At 40.0% G+C, this 24,507-nt stretch overlaps 2 protein-coding genes across 3 annotated transcripts; both read right to left on the minus strand.

Moving 5' to 3' along the window:
• Positions 1–1,683: 1,683 nt before the first annotated feature.
• LOC137291579 (probable methyltransferase-like protein 24) lies at positions 1,684–9,960 on the minus strand. Of its 2 annotated transcripts, none has more exons than XM_067822960.1 (6): positions 9,844–9,960; positions 6,781–6,866; positions 5,482–5,610; positions 5,024–5,098; positions 3,733–3,874; positions 1,684–2,381 (listed from the first exon to the last, which is right to left on the minus strand). In XM_067822960.1, the coding sequence occupies exons 1-6, from the start codon at positions 9,958–9,960 to the stop codon at positions 2,064–2,066; spliced, it is 867 nt and encodes a 288-aa protein (XP_067679061.1). In that variant the 3' UTR covers positions 1,684–2,063. The 2 variants fall into 2 exon arrangements, with proteins under 2 accessions (XP_067679061.1, XP_067679060.1); XM_067822959.1 differs by lacking the exon at positions 9,844–9,960 and adding an exon at positions 7,593–7,796.
• Positions 9,961–10,034: 74 nt separating this feature from the next.
• LOC137291580 (probable methyltransferase-like protein 24) lies at positions 10,035–20,147 on the minus strand. Its single transcript, XM_067822961.1, has 8 exons — positions 19,891–20,147; positions 17,740–17,955; positions 17,037–17,111; positions 15,329–15,414; positions 14,436–14,564; positions 13,724–13,798; positions 12,634–12,775; positions 10,035–10,527 (listed from the first exon to the last, which is right to left on the minus strand). Exons 2-8 carry the CDS (start codon positions 17,863–17,865, stop codon positions 10,210–10,212), a joined length of 951 nt encoding a protein of 316 aa, XP_067679062.1. The 5' UTR covers positions 17,866–17,955; positions 19,891–20,147; the 3' UTR covers positions 10,035–10,209.
• Between the last annotated feature and the right edge of the window lie 4,360 nt (positions 20,148–24,507).

Here is a 24,507-nt window from a genome sequence, read left to right on the forward strand (position 1 = left end):
TGTAGCCATGGTGATAGTGGGGACGTCGTCATCGTTGGTATTCCGTGTTGTGGAATTGGTAGCCATGGTGATAGGTGTTGACGTGGGAACGCCGTCATTGTTGGTGTTACTTGTTGTGGGAATAGTAGCCATGATGATAGTGGGGCCTCGTCATAGTTGGTGTTACTTGTTGTGGGGACAGTAGCCATGGTGATAGTTTGGGCGTCGTCATTGTTGGTGTTACTTGTTTCTGAATAGTAGCCATGGTGATAGTGGGGGCGTCGTCATTGTTGGTGTTATTTCTGTTGAGAGTAGCATTCACAGTGCTTGTGTGGGATGGTTGTAAAGGGGATAGTGGTTGATGTGTTAGTATTATTTGTTGTGGGGATAGTAGCCATGGTGATAGTTGGGGCGTCGTCATTGTTGGTGTTACTTGTTGTGGGAATAGTAGCCATGATGATAGTGGGGCCTCGTCATAGTTGGTGTTACTTGTTGTGGGGACAGTAGCCATGGTGATAGTGGTGACGTCGTCATTGTTGGTGTTACTTGTTTCTGAATAGTAGCCATGGTGATAGTGGGGGCGTCGTCATTGTTGGTGTTATTTCTGTTGAGAGTAGCATTCACAGTGCTTGTGTGGGATGGTTGTAAAGGGGATAGTGGTTGATGTGTTAGTATTATTTGTTGTGGGGATAGTAGCCATGGTGATAGTTGGGGCGTCGTCATTGTTGGTGTTACTTGTTGTGGCGATGGTAGCCATGGTGATAGTGGTGACGTCGTCATTGTTAGTGTTACTTGTTTCTGCATAGTAGCCATGGTGATAGTGGTGACGTCGTCATTGTTGGTGTTACTTGTTTCTGAATAGTAGCCATGGTGATAGTGGTGACGTCGTCATTGTTGGTGTTACTTGTTTCTGAATAGTAGCCATGATGATAGTGGGGCCTCGTCATTGTTGGTGTTACTTGTTGTGGGGACAGTAGCCATGGTGATAGTGGTGACGTCGTCATTGTTGGTGTTACTTGTTTCTGCATAGTAGCCATGGTGATAGTGGGGGCGTCGTTATTGTTGGTGTTATTTCTGTTGAGAGTAGCATTCACAGTGCTGGTGTGGGGTGGTTGTAAAGGGGATAGTGGTTGATGTGTTAGTATTATTTGTTGTGGTGATAGTAGCCATGATGATAGTTGGGGCGTCGTTGTTGTTGGTGTTACTTGGTGGGGGGATAGTAGCCATGGTGATAGTGGGGTCCTCGTCATAGTTGGTGTTACTTGTTGTGGGGATAGTAGCCATGGCGAAAGCAGCTGAGGTGGGAACGTTGTCAGTGTTGCTGCTACATGCTGTCGATATGGCATCCATTACAATAGTTTCTCCATTAGGGAAGTGGCCAGAATAGGTGTTACCTGTTGTTTGTGTGGCAGCCATGATGACAGTGGTTGCAATGGAGTCGGTCGTCTAAATGTTAGTGTTACATGTAGTGAAAACTATTCAGTCTTTCGTGTTGTGTCAAAGGTCTCTGACCTCTCTGACATACACGGTTTAAATAACAACTAGTTATATACGTCACTGAAGTCAACTGTCACAATGGGTAACTTGTCTGCAATTCATATCCTGAAACAAATAGATCAAACATAGCCTATGTAACTCAATAATATATGTAACAAGTCCATTTGGACTGCCTTTTCTGAGAAACGAAGAAAGTCTTGCTTGACTGTATTTTATACAGAAGAAGCTTTTTTATGTTTAAACATTCCATTACAGAGGCAGGTTGTTAATCGAAGTGGCTATCAAACACCATACCTAACAGAGGCTATCAATTTGTATTAAAACACTTGTCTGACTACACATGTGTTTTTTATCTGTGTTTCAATGGCATTATACGAGTTTGTTTAGTAGTTTTGTTATATTGACCATGTTTGTGAACATTAACATCAGTCCACCTATTACCATGACTAACTGTACATGACTATAACACGTAAGTGATGATCCGTGAACATCCGCGTTTGAATCGATCTTAAGGCACCGTGAAGACACAAAACATTGTTGACTTCGTTTCTCAGGCTGCTGAGGAGACAGTTTAAACTAGCGCTACGTCACCCAAATGTCCGTGTGTCACTGCGCACCATGTAAATCTCATGGCAACCTGTTCGCTCCATGCCAAACATTGACTTGTATTTCGGAATCATATTTTTATTTGTATGGAATATCCTAAATCCCGCATTATAGAAGTCTCTCAGCAGCTCCAGACCTCTCAGGTACTTGTCAATATCCGGCTCTGGGTCATGTCCCAGCTTGATATGAAGTTCAAAACAAAACTGTTTTACATTTTTCAAACTTCCACTTTGTAACATTTCAGGAAAAGCAAACCACTCCGAAGCTTCAATGTCAATCTTCAGTAGATCGATCGTAGCCTAGAATAGAAAAGACATGAACGGAATTAATGCAGTCGAGGAGATATATAATGCACATTGTACGGTGAATGTACCCCTTCCCATTACAATGTTCATTACACGTCCATTACCACGAAACACCTGTTACGGTAATAGTTACGCTAACATTTTGCTTTCATTGTATATATGGTGTTTAACACTGAGCACAGCAGTATTCAGTCTATGTAACTCTACATCTGTTATTGATAAATTAGATCTGAACATAACCGGAATTGTCCACAGTGAATCGATTGGTATCTTTAGGTATCGGCATTACTAAATGACGTGAAATTCCATGATATTAAGGTTAAAACTAGAAATTTTCTGGAGGGGGTGGAGAGGTGGAGAACTGAGTTGCTGTTTGCAACAGATGTCGTAATACCTTTATTCGGAATGATGAAAGACGTCGCAATATTTATGCGTTCAGTAAATATTGTAGAAGAATGTTGTGCACGTCTACATTCAGGAAAATCTTCAGTAACCCATGTTTGTCGTAGAAAGCAACTAACAGGATCGAGTGGCCAGACTCGCTGACTTGGTTGACGCATGTCATCGTATCCCAGTTGCGTTGATCGATGCTCATGTCGTTGGTCACTGGATTGTCTGGTTCAGACTCATATTTTTCGGCATAAGTTAAGTTAGTAATTGAGTCTGTTATCAGGACGTGTCTTTTGCTCTTAGCCCCGTGAAGGTCCGGGTTAGAGTATTGATCTTCAGTTACCCATGCTTGTCGACTAACAAGATCGGATGGTCAGGCTCGCTGACTTGGTTGACACTTGGTTGACACAAGTCATCGGTTCCCAGTTGCGCAGATCGATGCCCATGCTGTTGGGTGCTCACTGGATTGTCTGGTCCAGACTCGATTATTTAGAGACCTCCACCATATAGCTGGAATATTGCTGAGTGTGGCGTAACACTAAAGTCACACGCTTAGTCACTTTCGGGTCTTACACCATTACCATGTTGATGAGGCGGTGCTGACAAACCTAGACACATGATAACTGGGGATTCGAACCTACATGATAGCCTCAAGGTACTTTCTTACAGTGAATTCCTACAGCATAGGTGTCTGAGCAATTGCAATAAAACTTTAAACTATTTCGACGTTTTGTGGTTAATACATCAGTTCTATAGAAACACCTTTACTTTGGTCTTTCTCTTAGACTTATTCTCATGTCGCGTGTTGCCATGGTCACTGGTCATAGCACTGACCATATGTTGCAGTTATTGTGTCCAAATGTTCCTTTTTAATTCATTTTACGTGATTTCTTTCACTCAAAATGCGTTTACCGTTTTAGCACATCTTTGACAGCGTCAGATACATCCGTCTTACCTGTGTGTGATTATTTTCCTTCAATATGGACGATAAGGTTCGTATTCGCCAACCCTTAATGTTTGAATTGTCGCTAGAATTAAGGCCGGTCTTATGAAAATGAATGTTACTCCTCCTGTCATGGTCTGATACTCTTGTCATGCTGAAACAAAATATTTGCAATGAATATACAAAATGAATGATATGAAGTAATAGATTGACTCGTGTTGGTGACTAGAAACATCCCAACATTGAGTTTTATGGGAACAATTATGAGTGAGTGAGTTTAGTTTACGACTGACTCAGCAATATTCCGGCTATACGGCGGAGGTCCGTAAATAATCGAGTTTGGACCAAACAATCTAGTGAGTGAAACCATCAGCACACTAACACATGCCAAGTAGAAGTTGATATATATGTGAAAATGTGAAAATGAAACAATGTTAACACAACGTTTCACATCGAGGAAATAGCTGCAATTATCTTGTTTCAGTATCTGTCATCTGAACATATAAAGCTGTTGTCATGCCTGTCCTTGATACGGAACGATACACAATATTCCAAGGCATGAAACATTTGGAAAAGTCCAAATACATTCAGCACAATTAAAAGGGATGTGTTGGGAATACGTGAAATACATTCCAAAGCATGAAAACGTTTTGAAAAATGACAACTATCTACATTTCAAACCTAGTTATTTTGGATGGATCTACAACTTTCAATACCTGTTGCAATTAACACTAATACTATAACACGTCACAATTTAATTCTGGACTCACAATAGTCCAGAAACTCTCCGCACTGTGGCCACTCTCTCACAAGAGATTTGGCAAACATAAACATGCAGCTATTATGAATATGTACTAAGGATGAAAAAATGAAAAAATATTTTTTCGAAAACTCAAAATTTAAACTCGCTCGCCCATGGGCGTGCCCATGGGCGAACAGCGGACCATGGACAGGCCCATGGGCGAGAGTGTTGTATGATCAAATATACTCAACAAACAAAGTTAAGGATCACCCCATTTTCAATATTAGAGTATTTACTAGTTCATATTGTGATCCATATAATACTTAAATATTGAATACTGGGGTGATCCTTATATTGGGTTGAGCATATTTACCGTGTTATAAGCATTTCAATGTATGACTGAAAACAATCTGCAAATCCCATCGCAGTCCACACGACATTGTGGACACAGCAAAATGTGATGAGCATATCTTTCGGAGGTATAACTCAGTGAGAAGTTATAAGTGCGCTCAAGGTTTCTCAAATGTCGGAAACACGGCAAATATTTATGAAAGCACAAACCTTGGGTCATACGAGTGGACATGGCAGCCATATGCTGTAGCTACTGCGTCGTCAAAGCTCCAGTCGTAATTGATCCTGAAAGAGGTATGGTTTAACTGACAAGGAGAATACAGTACACGCGCACACATGCACGCAAGCATGCATACACACGGACTCACAAACACAATATGGCACATACAAAAATGGATTACAAAAATGATGCTCTGAGCGAGTTGCCAAAACTACAGCAATAAAGCTCCCGACAATACTTACGTCACAGTTTTATTACAGTGTAGAACTGCTGGTGGTTTTTCAATATTAAATGTTCGTTGCCCATTACACTATCAATGATGGTGCATTATGGATGTAACTAATCATCAAAGCTTGCAACAAGACATTAGCAGTTTCAACGCATGAATAATGTGATCAATGTTTTCCAAATGTTCCACAATTATCTGGAATGAATATAACAGACCTACCCAAAGGAGTAAATATTGCAGGGTGTTTTCATTCTGTATGGAGGGTCTTCACAAACATTCCATCCGCCGTCAAACTTATTGCCACGTCTGACCACCTTTTTACATGAAATCTGTACGTTGTTCACATAGCTGAATGAAAAATCCCAAAGATTATTTATTGTGTCTTTGTCGTGTCTGGCTGATCATTAATCCAGGTATGCTTCTTGGTTGGACGTTTATTCCTCCTGACACTGACGTTGTTCTGCAGATTTATTTGGACTGGATGTGTTCTGGCTGCCTTTGTTACAAATCTTTATCTGATTCATTATTTTTTGAAAACGGGACATATTCATGGAACGTTGTACCATAACGGCGCTATTAATTGCAGATCATGAGCTTATTACATGAGTGAGTGAGTCATTTTAGGTTTACGCCACACTCAGCAATATTCCAGCTATATGGCAGTGGTCTGTAAATGATCAAGTCTGGACTAGATAATCCAGTGATCAATAGCATGGACTTTGAGCTAGGTCAGTGGGAACCGATGTTAATCGCAATCAAGTGAGCGAAACTGATCACCCTATCTTGTTAGTCGTCTCTTACGACAAGCATAGTCGCCTTTTGTGGCAAGCATGGGTTGCTGAAGAACTCAACCCCAGATCTTCTCAGGTCTTGCTAGGTCGTAGTTACGAAACTCTATGCTTCTTACACTAAGAGCCTGTAGGGACACTATGACGACAGTGTATACTTCAGTTAGTGGGCCATATCTGCTAAACTCACTCACTCACTCACTCAAACACAGCTCGTTATGTCATGTTAAAACCTAAACATTTATATCAGGATCCCCTTGTTATAACGCTATGCTTTTATCAATGACTTACGAATGTTGTAGCGCTACGAACGTTTTGTGGACCAGGGTTGAATAATCGGGCCGAACAAGAATATGAACCTGTGATCAATTGTTATAGACATGCTTAAGGGATGAAGCTGTTCCCAATGAACTATACCAAACTGATGCGATGTGACACATTGATTCGTTTAACACTTGCATTTAACACTAGCTCTACGGTCGGTGATAACAAAGCAAGGCAAATATGAAGGTGAACCTTGGAGTCAAGCTCACTTTTAGCGGATCATTGCCCGACGTAGGGACGCTCCTAAGGTAGAAACTTTCCCCCTTTTGACCAACAATTCTCTCCTTATCGATGTTTATCGAACTCTATTCCTATTACTTTTCCGATCGCAATGGAAAAATAACCATACACGATGGTATTTACAAGAGTTCCACAAAATCAAAGTTTTTTATTTATTTGTACTTACTTGTGGTATATCTGTGACAGCTGTTCTCTGTTCAATGTCTGCAGTACCTGTAGCACAGGCATGGGCTGTCCTACTGGCATGGGATTCTGAAATATCAAAGAATGATGGTGACAAAATCGGACAACATGTTTGATCATACCCGTGGCGTTCAGTATCATGTAAGAGATCAAAATCAGAGACATTCAATTCCAAGGGTGTGCCACCTTGATTTTGGAAGGTGATGTTTCTTACTTCTGTGAAACCTATAAGCACTGGTGGGGAAAAACAGACGTAGTCTAGGAGAATCGGAATCCTTGATCCAAAATGCGTAACTCCGTGCACCGAATTTGACGATTAGGTCTCCTGTGAATAAAAATGACTAGATCTCCTGTGAACTGGAGGACCAGGTCTCCTGCGTCCCGAGATATTGACAGGTTATTGGTCAACTATCATCTAATCCTATCTGCACTGACGCATTGCTGACATTAAATAATAAAGAAAGTTGTATATCATTAGAGCTTCGCCCGTTGTTCATCACACCAACTTCTAACGGCTACTCTTAGAAGTTCAAGTATGGCCGCCACATAACGAGAACCGGTGAAGGTAAGCAACACCCCAGTTCCATTTATCTCTGTTTCAGCTGAGGCAGGACGTTACGTTTACCAACTGGTCAGCAATTTAAATAACATATGCATGCATCAGCACAATACAAGCAGTTCTGTATGTGAATGTGTGCGCTTACGGAGAAAAGACAAGTTGTAATTAACCACAGTGTGAAAGAAAGTGATATGATCTTTATGTTTGAATGACACTACCATGACAGAAATACTTACACCGATATTTGCTGTGTTCCTTGATGAATCGTACAAATTTATTCTCACAGTTTTCCGATATGTCCATATGAATATTAAGAACGTCATAATAATCGTCAGTGATGCGAGAAAAAGGACGAAGAACCGAAAACCAATCCTTGACATCCTGCCTTTACAAATGAACTCCGCTCTTTCAAACTGAAGTCCAATTACTTTAAAAATAGCAAATACCAGATCCCAGATCGACACCTCTCGAGCGGATGTCACACAAAACCTGTCAGGTACAAATGCAGCCATTGAACAGCAGGAATTTATGCGCCATACTTGCAAGGAACTCGCAAAGGAACTGCAACATACACTGGCCCATTAAGAGCACAAAATATTGCGCAGCAATACAACCAACCTTTGTGGGGTTATTGATTTATGCTCACGGGATGTTATAGCAGTTTATGACTGTTTTCATTCACAAGAGGGTTTGGTTCTCCTTGCACAGTCAGGCTCGTTATGTTCATCGTCAACTTGCTCTCTCTCTCTCGCTCTCTTTCTTTTTCTCTCTCTCCTTAAAGGAACAAACTTCGTTATATAGCTGCTCGAAAGGCACCAGGGACTTCAAAGGCATTAGACAGGTGGAACTTGACTCGAACCTTTCCTGAATCTTCCCTATCACACTGTATCAAACGTGACCATGACAACCTGATTAATGTCATCAGCTGTAGCTTTTTCAAAATGGGACAAGATCGGGTTTGTTGGCAGGAAATGTTCTTTGATTGTATAGGAACTTATTCCAAAATAGCTTCACATGCTGAGGGTCGTTTACAACGATTCGCGTAAGATGTTGTTTTTGACAAGTAAGAATATCTTCTGACAAAATGTTTAACAGTCGCAAAGAATTCACTCCATCGCCGGCACTTCATCAGTCTTGTCTCTAAGAATCCAATTTTGGCGATTGTGACTGGTTCTGAGCAGCAAATAAAATGGTGGATTGGTTTTCCAGATAACTTCTACTTAGATGATCAACTCTTGACTGACTTGGTGTACCGTCCATCTGTATATCGCTATGAACAAAATCACTTGAACTTTGATACTTGTATCTTGTACAACAACCTGACTGTAATGAGCTGGAATTCCTTTGGCAAGCTTTGGTAATTTACCCTGAAATTCTTCACCAGAAGAACAGTAAAAAGTTAAGCGCAAAGGAACACAATGAAATGCTATCACGACGGGCATAATCAAACCACAAACTCTCGTTAACTTTATGTTAAGGACAATGAGAAGACCTAACAAGGTGAGCTGTGCTGTCAAACATGATCGTTCTATAGAGGAATGATGACTTTGGATGTCTTGCTTTATCCACTTAACTACTCTTCAGGCCTGGCATAGCAACCGTATTTGTGGTTTTAATCGTGAATTTAGCTTAGAATTTGTTAGAATTTAGCTGTTAGTTCCAAATTTTCTCTTCCGGGAAATTTATCTTCAATCAATATTTTGTCATGAATTTGGACACATCTAGAGCTTGTCTCGAACTTAAATTCCAAAGATCTGATGTTAGAATTGATGATATCCACTTGTAACTTGACCGATCATTATAAAAAGAGTTCTTACGTGATGGTCACTTTTTATGCATGCAATCCACCGAAAACGGATAACTCCTTTAGGAAAACGAGCAGTAAGCAAAGTAAATTGATCCTGCAATATATATCCAGAAGAAACAGAAGAAGAAGAAATATATATATCGCAGTGACGTTGATGTTCTTTCTATATTCTTTTGGACAGTATTTTGTCACACTGAATATCCATAAATAGATCTAAATATCAAAAACACGAAGAAAGGCCCAAACCACGGATCAGTACTATTTGCTCCATCAAAGTCCTGTAGATACATCTGTTCTTCTTTCTTGTTGGATACCAAAGATCTGCAAACGTCCTGGCAAGGAAAGATGGACTGATGGTTCCTGTTTCTTCTTGATATGTGGTGGGTTAGTGGGTGAGTGAATGAAATTTGACGTTGCTTTGATAGTTGTCAAGTCATGTTACGGCGTGTCACCTTAATGTGAGAAGCGGTGTAGGTGTTAGACCTCGATGAAATCCACTTCGAACGCGTAAAGTAATGACACTTACAACAACATAATCGCGACATTAGAGATTTCTTGCGTCCTAACGGGGTAGCAATTCTGTACAGACATTTGTCACGCCGTAGACAGATGTGCTCCCCGTGTATGTCAGTACAGTAGTAAATTTGAAAAAGTTGTCAAAGACTAATATACCCCCTTACCAATAACATATTGAATGTGTAAATGGTGCCAATGTGATGAGCGTAACACTTAACAGCCGTGTCACATGTTGTGGGTGTGGTTGTCAAGCTGATAGTGGTTGTAGTGGAATCAAGCATCACAGTGCTGGTGTTAGATGTTTTGGAGTTCGTTGTAAAGGTGATAGTGGTTGTAATTTGGTCACTCGTCACGGTGTTGCTACATTCAAAACCCTAAAGTACAAACACTTGTGGCCTCGTCACAATTCATCTCAAAGTTTATGTTATGTTTATGCTGGCACCACACAAACACGGTTGCAATCTCTGCATATATTTCCCATACTGCTGAGAACACGTTTACAAGACGATTTAAACAGTAAAATTACGAAGTCACCCAAATGTCCTTGAGTCACTGCGCACCATGTAAATCTCATGGCAACCCGTTCGCTCCATACCAAACATTGACTTGTATTTGGCATCCATATTTTTATGTGTATGGAATATCCTAAATCCGGCATTATAGAAGTCTCTTAGCAGCTCCAGACCTCTCAGGTACTTGTCAATATCCGGCTCTGGGTTATTTCCCAGCTTGATATGAAGTTCAAAACAAAACTGTTTTACATTTTTCAAACTTCCACTTTGTAACATTTCAGGAAAAGCAAACCACTCCGAAGCTTCAATGTCAATCTTCAGTAGATCGATCGTAGCCTAGAATAGAAAAGACATGAACGGAATTAATGCAGTGAAGGAGATATATAATGCATTTTGTACGGTGAATGTACCCCTTCCCATTACAATGTTAAAGAAACATCTGGTACAGTAATAGCATTTCTACCATTTTGCCTTCATCGTGTTTGTTGTATGTTTTTGTTTTTAACACTTCACCCGGCACTACTCCAGCAATCTAACTCATGTGGCATTATTTATGAATTAGATCTGAACATAACCAAAACAGCACACCGTGAACCCACTAATATCGTTTTAGAATGACGTAGAGATTGAGTGAGTGAGTGCGTTTACTCAGCAATATTCCAGCTATATGGCGGCGGTCTGGTGTCTGGTCTCGAGTCTGGACCAGACAATCCAGTGATCAACAACATGAGCATCGATCTGCGCAAGTGGGAACCGATGACACGTGTCTACCAAGTCAGCGAGCCTGACCACCGCATTGTCGCCAAGATATTGAGGATTAAACCATAGATACATTACATTTGAAGTGAATAGAAGGAACTTATTATAAAGATGCAAAAGTAGAGGCGATTGTTAGGTCAAGACTCGATCGTTACCGTTGGGGGGAATGATAGGATTCGGGCTTCAACCACAAACACGTTTAGAAAACAAGTGATTTATCACTATCACAATATTACATTGCATTCTCCAGTGAGAGTGATGAGAACTATTTGTCAAATATGATACTGTTTGTAAAAAAACCAAAGGACAAGTGTGTTTTAGTTATAGGGATGTTCTGTTTCAGTGTTTGAAAATATTTTTGAAACAGAGTGTGTTCTCAAATGCCAGGCGAGCTCGGGCGTACATGAGAAATAGACACAACTAAAATAGTTACAGACTGTTGCACCTGGATTGACTTACTATACCCAAAAGGTTATTTGTCTGTTGGTTGTTTGGGGTCACACTCGGCAATATTTCAGCTATGAATGATCGGGTCTAGACCAGACATTCTTTGACAAGAGATCAACAGTTTGAGATACGATCTCCGCAACCCTGATCCTCTCATAGCTTCAGTTCTCTATGACTACATGGCGGCACACACATCCAAGTGAGTGAGTGAGTGAGTGAGTGAGTGAGTGAGTGAGTGAGTGAGTGAGTGAGTGAGTGAGTGAGTGAGTGAGTGAGTGAGTGAGTGAGTGAGTGAGTGAGTGAGTGAGTGAGTGAGTGAGTGAGTGAGTGAGTGTGTGAGTGTGTGTGTGTGTGTGTGTGTGTGTGTGTGTGTGTGTGTGTGTGTGTGTGTGTGTGTGTGTGTGTGTGTGTGTGTGTGTGTGTGTGTGTGTGTGTGTGTGTGTGTGTGTGTGTGTGTGTGTGTGTGTGTGTGGCCTTGTGGTTAAAGCGTTCCCTCGTCACACTGAAGACCCGGGTTCCATTCCCATGTCCAACCACACTCACTCACGCATCCAAGTGATGTAGTTAGATGTCGGGCTCAAAATGTGCTGCATGCAGATTGACAGTTATGCAGTATTTGGGTAATAATGTGGCCACTCTCTGAATCTTTACACAGAGGTCTAAATATATAAAACGGCCAAGGCGTCTTCTTTATTTCAAGTTCAGATGGGTAAATCTGTGGAAGGGAACTGGGGTTTGTTGTTTATAATTATCTAACCGTATTCCACAATATACATCACTGAAGGACAAGTTGAATCATTAGCATTTGACAATCGGTGAAAACCCGAGTTTGATTCATTTACACAGAGAAAGTCATCCGCCTAGAGGGGAGCACAATTGGCGCTTATTGGGATGCCTTTGTGTTCTGTTTTTAAATGTTTACTCCCAAACTTTACCAAGATCTCACCGACGAGAATGTCCAGCATGTGACATATTGTTTTCCTAGTACACGAGAGCGGATTTGAATCCTAGATGGGTCTCAACACAACAAAAGTATTTAGACATTTTGTGGTTATTATGCCAGCTTATTAGAAACACTTCGTCTTTCCCTTATATTTATTCTCATATCGGGTGTGCCTATGGTCACGGGACATATCACTGATCACATTCATTTCACATGGTTTGTTTCCCCAGATGTCAGCGAATACCTGTTATGTTCTAGCATGTCTTAGATAGCGTAACACACATCCGTCTTACCTGTGTGTGATTGTTTTCCTTTAAAATAGACGAGAAGGTTCGCATTCGCCAGCCCATGTTGTTTGATGTGTCGGTAGAATTAAGGCCGGTCCTATGAAAATGAATGTTGCTTCTCCTGTCATGGTCTGATACTCTTGTCATGCTGAAATGTTTACAATGAATATGCATAATATCATATGAAACATAGTGATATACACTTGAAATTAGCAGGCGATCGTGAACTACTGAGTGGGATCAACTAGCGATAGTCTATTGCTATTGCAATAGCGATAGTCTATTGCTACATACTATTGCAATAGCGATAGTCTATTGCCACATACTATTACAATAGCGATAGTCTATTGCCACATACTATTACAATAGCGATAGTCTATTGCCACATACTATTACAATAGCGATAGTCTATTGCCACATACTATTACAATAGCGATAGTCTATTGCTACATACTATTACAATAGCGATAGTCTACTGCGACTTTGAAGTCTCTTTTGATAACTGACATGAAACCTGAAACCCAAATAAAATTAAAAATTAACACGTAACAGGAGTGGATAACGAATGTGGATTACAAATCTGCGTCCCGTGTCACAAACCTCTCGTATTGTAAGCCTATTGTAAGATCTCCTAAGTTTTTCTCGTGGCATTCGTACCTTCGTACGCGTAGCCAGACCTTAAGCAGTATAAGCATCAAAAGGTCATTTGGACGTTGATGACAAGGATATCAGCATGAGTGAAGATGAAACCATCCAAAATTTCACATGGAGGAACGCCTGTAATCACACTCTTTCAGTCAGTATCGGTCATCTGCACATTGAAATACGTGTCCTGGCGATCATTGAATGCTACATTCCAAGGCATGAAAACATTGACCCTGTCCAAATGTAAACTCAAGTAAAGTTGGGACGGACTGAATGCATTCGGCAAAATTAAAAGGGATGTATTGTGAATACGACATGGTCACTTATTTACTGAGTTATGAACATTTGAGTTCTCACGGCAACATACGACGAGCTCAATTAACAAGGATATGGCTTTGTATGAAAACAGCGCTGAAAATCTAGGACATGTTGTATTTATTGAAGCACACACCTTGGGTCATACGAGTGGACATGGCAGCCATATGCTGTAGCTACTGCGTCGTCAAAGCTCCAGTCGTAGTTGATCCTGCAAGAAGCATGGTGGACCTGATAAGGAAAATACAGTACACACATGCATTGTCATTCATGATTTCATGCGAAGAATAATCTAAATGGTGACCATTCCTGTGGCGGGGCGGTGGGGTAGGCTAGTGGTTACTGCGTTCGCTCGTCACGCCGAAGGTCCGGGGTTCGATTCCCCACATGGGTACAATGTGTGAAGCCCATTTGCTGGTGTCTCCCGCCGTGATATTGCTGGAATATTGCTAAAAGGCAGCGTAAAACTAAACTCACTCACACTCCATTCCTGTGGCATTTGGAGTGAGTTTAGTTTAACTCTGATTTTTGCAATATTCCAGCAATATCGCAGGAGAGACACCAGAAATGGGCTTCACACATTGTGTCCATATGTGGAATCGAACCCGGGTCTTTGGCGTGACGAGCGAACACTTTAACCTTTAGGCTACTCCAGCGGCCCTTTTGGCATTTAGAAGCATATACACTGGGACGATATACTACAATTAGAATTAATGGCAGTCCATCACAAAATATGGGTGATAATGAAGTATCGATGTAACAAGTCACTGAAGCTTGTCACCAGATAAGGGCAATTCCAACATATGAATAATTTGGTCAGTCTTTCTCATATGTTATTGGGGACCTACCCAAAGGAATAAATATTACAGGGCGTCTTCATTCCGTATGGAGGGTCTTCACAAACGTTCCAGCCACCGTCGCCGACGTTGCCACGCCTGACCATGTTTTTACACGACATCTGAACGCTGTTCACATAGCTGAACAGAAATCCAATTATATACTTAAATTCGTTTAGCTCATTGGGAACATCAGTTAAAACACCATATTAATCCCATTCATGTTATCCCATTGTTCGTTAATCCAGAAATGTGTCCAGACAATTTCATTTGAAACTGGTTCTTTCAGACGTTGACGTTGCTTTAAAGCTTCTGGGCGATAAAGTGTTTTCTGGTTGCCTTTCAAATACATCTTTAGCATGAACATTTGAATACAAGAAATAATACTTGTTGATGAACATTGAACAAAATCGTTGACCAGTATCGATTAGTATAGCATGTCCTTTGTCCAGTGCCAAAGTGTTGGTCACCACACGTGGGTGTCCCATATACATTCGTGGCATACCCGTGACTGATCAGTCCATTAGACACATAGACATTGTGACCCTTAGCAGGCTTAGTGAGTGAGTGAGGTGTGAGAGAATGAGTGAGTGACTAGTTTTACGCCGAGCTATATGGTGGCGGTCTGTAAGGAATCGAACATGGACAGGACAATCCAGTAAACAACAGCATGAGCATCCATCTACCTAACTGGCATCCTATGGCATATGTGAACCAAGTCAACGAACCTGACCATCTAAGTTTGTTAGGAGTCTCTCACTACAGGCATGGCTTACTGAAGATCGATTCTAACCCGGAACGTGATCAGTATCACTATCTTTTCCGATCAAAATGGGAAACGACATACATGCTGATATTTGTATGAGTAATGAGGTAATCAAAGTTTATCATTTATTTGTATATACCTGTGGTATATCTGTGACAGTTGTTCTCTGTTCAACGTCTTCAGCACCTGGAGCGTAGGCATGGGCTGGCCTACTGGCGCGAGATTCTGAAATATCAAAGGTAGCTGCTGACCAAACAGGACAACATGTTTGATGTTATCCTTATCCATATGACAGGGATCGATGACCTTCCAGGGTTGTCGATCAAAATCAGAAGGAGAGAAGCAGCGGTGGGTAACATACATTCCCATTTACCATTCGTCATCAAATTATTCATCTGACCTTCAGCATAGCGAGTGTCAGTCACATTGGTCACTACTGCCCGGAAGTGACAGTATCCAGTTCATATCCTGATTAGTCCATTTGAGCTTTCATCAATATTTGAGTTATGCCGTTGAGAGTAATCGGAAGTGATTCAGGCAGAAGATGTTTCCTCGTTTGGTGAATCAGGAAATAGCATACAGTCTAGTTTTCCCAGAAACTTTTGAGAAGATCTTTGTTTCCTAATACTATTAATATAATTTTAAAACAGGTGTTCAGTTATGGAGTAATTTGTAGTGAGGTACTCAATAAGCGAGGCAGCTCTTGAAAGCTCAAGACTGAACCTTACTACATCAAGTGTTATCTCCCCTGGTGTAGCAGACAGTTTCCATTGTTGACATAGCAGATATCACAGCAGATGATAAAAGAGACGTGTTTCTCGATGAATTTGAAAGGTGCGTGACTAATGCCAAAGAGTAGACACGACTTTCTCCTGTGTACAGTATAAAGAACTTTGAAAATGTTCAGCCAGGAGATGAGTCTGAGCACCAGACAGGGGCGAGGAGACTAAGTAAGTTTAGTCCTACGGATCGCCGGCGACTTAGTCAGTTAGTGAGAACGGGAAGATTGAAAGCCTTGAGAATATCAGAAACAAAATAATTAACAGAGGTAGTCCTCAGGTATGAAAACCCTAAGACAAGAATTACAAAGACGAAGACCTAACTGGGTGAAAAACGCGGAATTCCCTTACAATTGATGGAAGATGCAGAAAAAAGACGTTTATTGTAGGGCTCAAGATTAGGGTGTTTTCTTTTCTGACGAACGGTCTGTCTTTACCGAACTGTGTGATAATTTGAAACTTATCTACCAATGCTCAAAACAAACATAGCCCGCCCGAAATTTTAAGTGTGGGGTGAGATATCATCACGTTGTGTGTGTATTTTCACTGACGAAGGAACGATAATCTGACATCTGAAATGATCATCTTTTCTCATGTTATCATTATGAAGATAATTGGATTTTCCAGCATGATAACCACCCAAAACGCACTACAAAAATATTCAAGGTGTAGACTGGTGCGACTACAGCCCAGATCGTAACCCTATTGAAAATATGAGCACTGATGACGTACAGAATAAACCAAAAAGGACTCGGGAATATAGAGGACATGAAGAAAGAAGTGGTCGAATATTGGGATACGCTGTAACACGACTTTCTGAAAAAATTGTTCGGTAGTGTTGCAAGGCGTATTCAGTTGTGTAACACATGGGAAGAAAGTCTCACAAGGTACTGAAAGGGCACTTTGAAAGCATTTAAGTGAAACCTCTATAGTTCATATGCATGTATTAGATATTTGTCGAGACAATTTTCTCAATAATGTCTGGGAATAATATACTTGACAAAGTGCTTCTGCAAGTCTTTCAAAGCTTCATAGAAAATATAAATCCTAAATTATACTTTTTCTTACCGTGTTTGTCTTCGTTTCAGTTGTGTGAACTTCGGCTTTTGATCCAGTGTTTAAAACAATATTTGGCACTGGATTCTGAAATACCAAAAGAAGATGGTGACTAAACCGGACAACATATTTAATCGCATATATATCTATATGATAAAGACCAGCGGTTTTCAACAGTTCCACTGTACTAAGTGGCTGCACAGGTAATTGAAAACCCGTGTACATTTGTTCTGAAGTACAGTGTATTGCTATTGTACAGTTTATACAATTCAACTAACTAACCACGTGTGACAGCACATTACCTGACTACACATCTGGGCCTTCTTTCACAAAGTGGTAAGGTGATCGTAAATAACTAAGGTAACCTTAGTGCGGTGATAAAGAGTCCCTGGTATTCAGTACAGGAAGTGTCAATCACATACTGTGTGTATATAGAATGTACTACCTTCCGACACGGGTGTCGTGGTATGAGACCATCCAGTTATGAGAGGCTATCATGGTTAATTTAAGGAACACCCCCATGCCATTCATCTCTCATTAAACTGGTCTGTAATTCAACTGGTCTGCAATTCAATTAATACATCCATGTATCGGTATAATATATGCATCTGTGTTTCATAAATGGGCGCAAGAGCAAATCAACAATGCGCAATTAACTGTAGTGCCATAGGGATTGACATAAGTTAATGACTCTATCATGACAGAAAATACTTACAGCGAGTAATGCTGCGTTCCTTCTTGAATTGCCTAAATCCATTTTCCGATATGTCCATATGAACGTCAAAGAAGTCACTAACACCGTGACAACGAGGATGAAGCACCGAAAAGTAATCTTCGACATCCTGGAATGTTTAGCATCCAAGTGAAGTCCTCTACTTCCAAATCCACTCTTTACTAATGAACTCCGTTGTTCCAAAGTGAAGTCCAATTACTGTAAAAGTACCAAATACCAACTCTCAGAACGACACCCATTTTCGCAGGAAGAGGAAGAGTTGCGCTTCACTGTACAATTTAATATGACCGTTTGATATTTAATCTCAAAAACTCGGATGGTTTGCCTGCAACGTTCTTTACGTTACAAATACCATATTTGCTTTCTCCAATTGCTTTCAAATTCAAGTAGGCTCCTCCAGGTGTGTGTGGAGAATGAGACGTTTGTTGACTGAGATGTAGTCAGTGAATGAGATTTAAGCAGAAGGGATGTTAGCAAAATGACACGTCGGGAGAAGAAGATGTACGCAGAATGGGAAGCGGGCTGATCAAAAGTTTGACTGAGTAAGATGAGGACGAATTTGGAGTTGACTGAACGAGATGCAGGCAGTGAATAAGATTTAAGCAGAAAACTAGATGTAGACCGAATGAGACGTTGGGAGATGAAGGTGCAGGGAGAATGGGAAGAAGGTTCATTAAAATATTGACAGGGGAAGACGAAGGACGAAAGGGAAGTTTATTGAACGAGTTGAAGTCACAGAATCAAATATAAGCAGGGGGAGATGTAGGCAGAATGCTCAGAGTGTAAGCTGAATTAGATGGATATAATAAAACTGTCCTCGAGAGATGAAGACACAAACGGAAAGCAGCAGAATGAGATAGAAGCAGGGGATCTTCGTCACACGTTGGACACCTTACTTCATCACTAACTATTATGATACAAATGTTTTAAAATAATATTAGGAATGTTTTAACTATTAGCCCCAACCCACATATACGCATTGTAAGTTTTAAAAATATCTGCTACTTTGACAGATATATGCAGCACATTGCAGTAGAAACGAATTGTTTCATTTCAGTCTACAATACCGGAATTTTCACATATTAAAGACATCATAGGTTGGTAACATTGCGAAAACCGATGCTAATTATTTAAATACAGGCCTCAAACAGAAAACATAAAGTATTGATGCATATTTTTACATAAATATCTTATCATATTTGTAAGTGGCAAATGAAAGGATAGTACATTTCAAATAGCTGAAACGCAAAACATACATTCACCTACTTTTGTCACACAATTTAATGCTCCGACAAAGTTGATAACACCTAAGACATCACCCTACACCTTTATCAGCAATAAATGTATTTAAGATGACTTTCAAAGTCTACTTGAACGACGCATGTATTTAGACCTCCGTTTTAACTGCGTAATATAATGTAATGTGATGTTGTACCTTCTAAATAGGGTTCTGTTTCTGAAGTCCTGGACAATGATATGACATACTGTACGGGCATAGGCCTTCACAAAATGATATTGTGAGTATTGCGATACCCTTAGTGCATGTAAACATTTGACGCGGTTATGCATTGTACAGACTGGGTGGATCCGGTTTAGATTTGATCATCAGTGACCCATACTTGTCGTAAATGGCGACTGACGGGATCCGGTGTTCAGCTAAATGTCTGACCACCGAGCATGTGTTCTGAATAATATTGTACACTGAACTACATGTGGCACGTACATGTATAATGGCCTGACATTAACTACGGTTGTAAGCTGTTCTGACAAGGTGCATAGAGGGGCAGTTAAATAGACTGCGGCCTATAAACACTCTAAAGAGTGAATAATCTCGATTGCGTTACCTGAGCACGAAATAATCGCGATGGCCTATCTCTAAAACAGCCCTCTTGGACAATGAAACAGACGAAAAACGAAGAAATAAGATTTAACTGAACTAGTCTTAAAGAGAAAAATCTCTCCTTTGACTTTGCAAATTATGCTTCCTTACACACATGAACAATCCCGTGTTAGAAGCACTAGGGACAGTTTCGGATGTCAACTGCAGATACTTCGCTGATATTAAAACGGTTATTAAGAAATTATGATCATTAAGAAAACGAGAGGAAGTGACTAACAGCAAGAAAAACTAACCTTGATCAGGGTAGGTATTCACAGGCGTCGCCTCATGCGCTTATGAAGAGCATTCTTTAACTCTATGAAATGTATCGAGCCATGTACGAGCGACGCTACCTTTAGCGAGCTTCACAATGACATCTCGCCGTTTTTGGAGGTGTATATCAATGAACAAGGTTTCTCTTTACAAAGAAGCACAGAAGAGGTCGACATGCCCTGACAGTCAAGAACAAATCCCGAATAGAGCGACATTGCAAGTTCAGATACGTTCCCGGATCGTAAACCGGTCTGGCCACTGCCTAGTCAGTCACGAAACGCCCGTATTCGACCTTTGTACACAATGCAATTCGTTTTTCTGTAACTGCATAACCGCATACTGGTATTATAAGCATTTGATGTATGCCATGTCATTTAGGCCTTCCGGTTTGTCTGTGTATTCATTAAAAGGGGTGGTGGGGTAGCCTAACTGTTCGCTCGTTACCCTGAAGACCCGCGTTCGATTGTGTGTGGAGCAAATTTCTGGTGTCCCCCGACGTGATATTGATGAAATATTGCTAAAAGCGGCGTAAAACCATACTCACTCATGATCCTCTTTATGCATATGAATCTGCTCTGACTTGATTGGAATAGTGAGTGAGTTTAGTTTTACGCCGCACTCATCAATATTCCAGTTATATGGCGGTGGTCTGTAAATAATCGGGTCTGGACCAGACAATCCAGTGATCAACAGCATGAGCATGAAGACATAACTGTTATTCCTGACTATGATGACAATGTTGAAGGGAAAAATAACAGAAAATTGAGTGTCGTTTGCAATTAACAAACTGAACCATGTGTACAATAAAACACCGGGGATATACTCAAAACAAAGGAGATATCGCATCATTGAATCATTTTATTAATCTATTTTTTATAATTGTCCCATTTTCAGCCCACGGTTGTGTGGGCATATCGTTTACCTGTTTATTAAACGAGCAGATAACACCGTTTTGTGATCAATCTGATACAATTTATCACAGACGATCTGGATTTCTAAAATTATTTTGAACCTAGCTAATGACTGCTATACAAAGTCTTTTTGGATATCCCGCTAGAAAACACATTCAAAACTATTGTATTCAGCCTCAGTCGATATTTCTACAGCTTTCGACAAGGTGACGAGAGGCGGATTATGGATTAAGCCATGAAGTGTATATATGATTCATCGTTTTCAGAATACATTTAGATATTTAAATATTGCCTGATGGTAAATAAAATCAAATGTGACTTTTCCTGTTTATTCGGTGTCTGACAAGGAGGATACCTTCCTCCTGCAACAATAAGGAGACCGCCACCTGCATTGTTCTCTATGTATGTCAGTGATTAGAAACAGAATATGAACCTGACAACATCTTAAGCTTTCTTAATTTTTCTCGTTTTTATGTGATACTGATTATATCACTTGTTTGCCTGAAAGTAGCTATGGGTTACAACGGGTAGTGGATAGTGGATTGGTATTCGTGTGATAAATGGAAGCTTGAGGTAGATCCCGATCCAGTATTTACATTGGGATCTTGTTCAGCTAAAAGAAAAAAAATTACAAGTCTATTTTGTAAACATCGCCAACTTGAAATTATTGATTACTATAAGCATTTCGGAATCATATTTCACTTAAATTGTAGAATGATGACCACCGTTATATAGGAGGCAGATATTTGGTCAATTGACTTGATTGTTGCTTGCACGACCTGTGGTGAATTTCATTATTTATTTAAATGTGAAGCCTCCTCTAATGAACGTGATTTTTTAAAATTAGAGAGTATTATATGGAATGGATGAATGAATTGTATGGATGTGTCGAAATATAGGAAGTTAAATGGAAAATAACAAACCTAGGAACATTCTTGAAAATTATGTACATTGTATGTCATCTTGTGAGCGTATAAGGTGTGAAGTTGTATATATGTAATGTAAATTGTGCATGAACTGATGTGCCAACGTTGGTGTCCTCTTAAGTAAATAAAGAGTATATTGACCTGTTACAAAACAATTCTGTAAGAACGCTGTGACATGTAATTTCATGTTGATAAAGCATATGATATCTATAAACTAAGTCATATTTGTCAATAAAAACTGTCAGGAAATACAAGTTTACTATTGAAGTACATGTTGTATCGCCATGAGCTTGGACAAAAGCTGAGAATTCCAATTTGAAGACATTTCCGGGTTCCCTTGTGAGACAGCGAACGAAGTAATGACAATTGTTTGTGCTTCCTTTCGCATCATTCAAGCATTACCATACCTTACCGATACCAGGATCTGTTTCTTTGCCAGTTAAAATGATGCTTGTGGCATTTGGCTAAATAGTACAAATAGTTTTTCGATCCTTACCATATTTATAAAATCTTTCACCTGCACCAAGAAATGTATGCATATAAGGTATGCATCATTTAGTTTCACGATTTAATATGCATGCATTATGTATGGTATGTGATCGCGTAGGCTTAGAATTAATACCGCGATAAAATCATCACGAGTACCATCCTCATCAAGGAAAGACGCGGATCTGTTTCAAGGTAGGTGTACATATGTTTAAAATCATATTTTTATTGAAATAAGACCAAAGGAAAAAAACCCAACTCCTAACAATGTTTGTAATAAGATACTTAACAGTAGTATTAATCTCTTTAAGAATATGTACAGATATTTAAGTATTGAATGATGATAAACAAAATGTGACTATTCCTGTTTATTCGGTGTCAGACAAGGAGAGCACCTCCCGCCTACCTTGTTTTCTATGTATGCCGGTGAATTGAAATTGAATACAACCCTGACAATATCTTTAGCTTTCTCAAGTTATTCTATGTTTAAAATTATTTCAGATTAATTAAATACAAAGTACATAATTCTATGGTAATAACACAAAGGAAACAACTGATAACAATGTTTGTGGTAAGACGTTTAACAGTAGGATGTGCTATCAGAACAGTTACTTGTACTTAACAGTGAGGTTATCTACATGATAATAGTAAATGATAATCAGTGAACAGGGTATGTACCAGCTTCAAAACGATGAAAGGCTGAACCTCAGTGAACGGTGGTATGCCACGTCCAGTAACATTACAACAGTTTCACGGCGGCTTCACACCACGTGGGGTACCGGGTCTTCGAGCGGACACTTTAACCATTAAGCTACCCCACCGCCCCAACACAAGATTGAAGTATGTGAATCAGATCTAATCCCACAATGTCCATCCTTTCCATTGTCAACATTACAGCAACCGATCTACTGTAATTTGAAACTGCCGAAACTTTCGATAGAAATATAATACCTCAAATATTCTATCAGCAGATAGCAAATGAAAGAGAAAACAGAGAAACCATTACACACGCACCGAACTAGACTTTAAATGCAGAGGTGATGAGATGCCCATGGGAAACAACAATACACTTCTCTGTTGTAGCTAGAAACATATGCTTGATTCGTCACATTTCTAAGCATTTCAATCACGGTGACACTATCACAATCCCGGTTTAGCTGTTCCAGATATATTAGAAATCATGACAATGACTGGTCTATATGACAATATGATATCATTAGCGATGGTATCTCATAGTACGACCATTATTTAGTTATTGTCACTTGCGTTTTAACGAAACATGTGGCTGACTAAACAGAGCATGTTTTTCACTGATGCTTAGATAATCATTGATATTATTCTCATCATCATTTTCGACGGTTTGGGACTTTGCAATCACAAAATGTAGGATGGGAAAATATGTAAATTCAGTTGTACCCATATTTCATGTTGAATAATTATTTCTAATTTCTCTCCAATTAGCCTCTCTTCAGTTCCATGATAAAAGAGATTTTTACAATGCTAGTATCTTTACAAAAATGTACATCAGAAACACAAATATGGCACAACGGCGATAAAACGCTTTCATAATTGTGATAGCAATCGTCAGTGAAGGACACATTTGCACTTTTTTCATCTGATTTTCACACATGTTTTCCTTATACGCCCTAAGGAATTCGTTTTGAAGGATGAACGAAATTAGTATCCAGCGCTTTGCATTTTCAACCCGCAACTTGTGTTACATGAGGGACTCATTGCTCTTTGGCTAGCGGAATTATTTCGAAGACTAAGGAGTCTAAATCTGATAAAGGTAGACCTGCATTTGTGTGCTGAATCGTCAGTAATCATTTACTAAGGGCGTTAGTGTGTATGTGACAAAATAACTGTGACATTATGTGTTTGGGTGAGGGCCTATGGTTAAGTTAGTGAGATGAATGGATAAGGTTTGAATGAATTGGCGGATGAATGGAGGAGGTGCCTAATTTTATAATTTTAATTTTTATGAATAGGTGATGCGTGAGAGACTTGGGGATTGCATGTGAGGGGAGACTAGAGGAGAGGAGAGCTGCGGTGAGGTGTGGTGAGGTGTGATGTGAGGCGAGGCGAGGCGAGGCGAGGCGAGGCGAGATAAATGATAGATTGAGTGAATTAGTGAATGGATTAGTAAACTTATAAACGATCAAAATGTGGATGAATGTGACACGATGTATTAAGTGCCATTTTGAAGAATGGATGATTTAGGTGGAGGATGAATATTCGAGGGACGAATAGGTTAGGTGATGAAATGCAGAATCTC

Source organism: Haliotis asinina, chromosome 7 (assembly GCF_037392515.1).
Source record: "Haliotis asinina isolate JCU_RB_2024 chromosome 7, JCU_Hal_asi_v2, whole genome shotgun sequence".
Lineage (NCBI taxonomy): Eukaryota > Metazoa > Mollusca > Gastropoda > Lepetellida > Haliotidae > Haliotis > Haliotis asinina.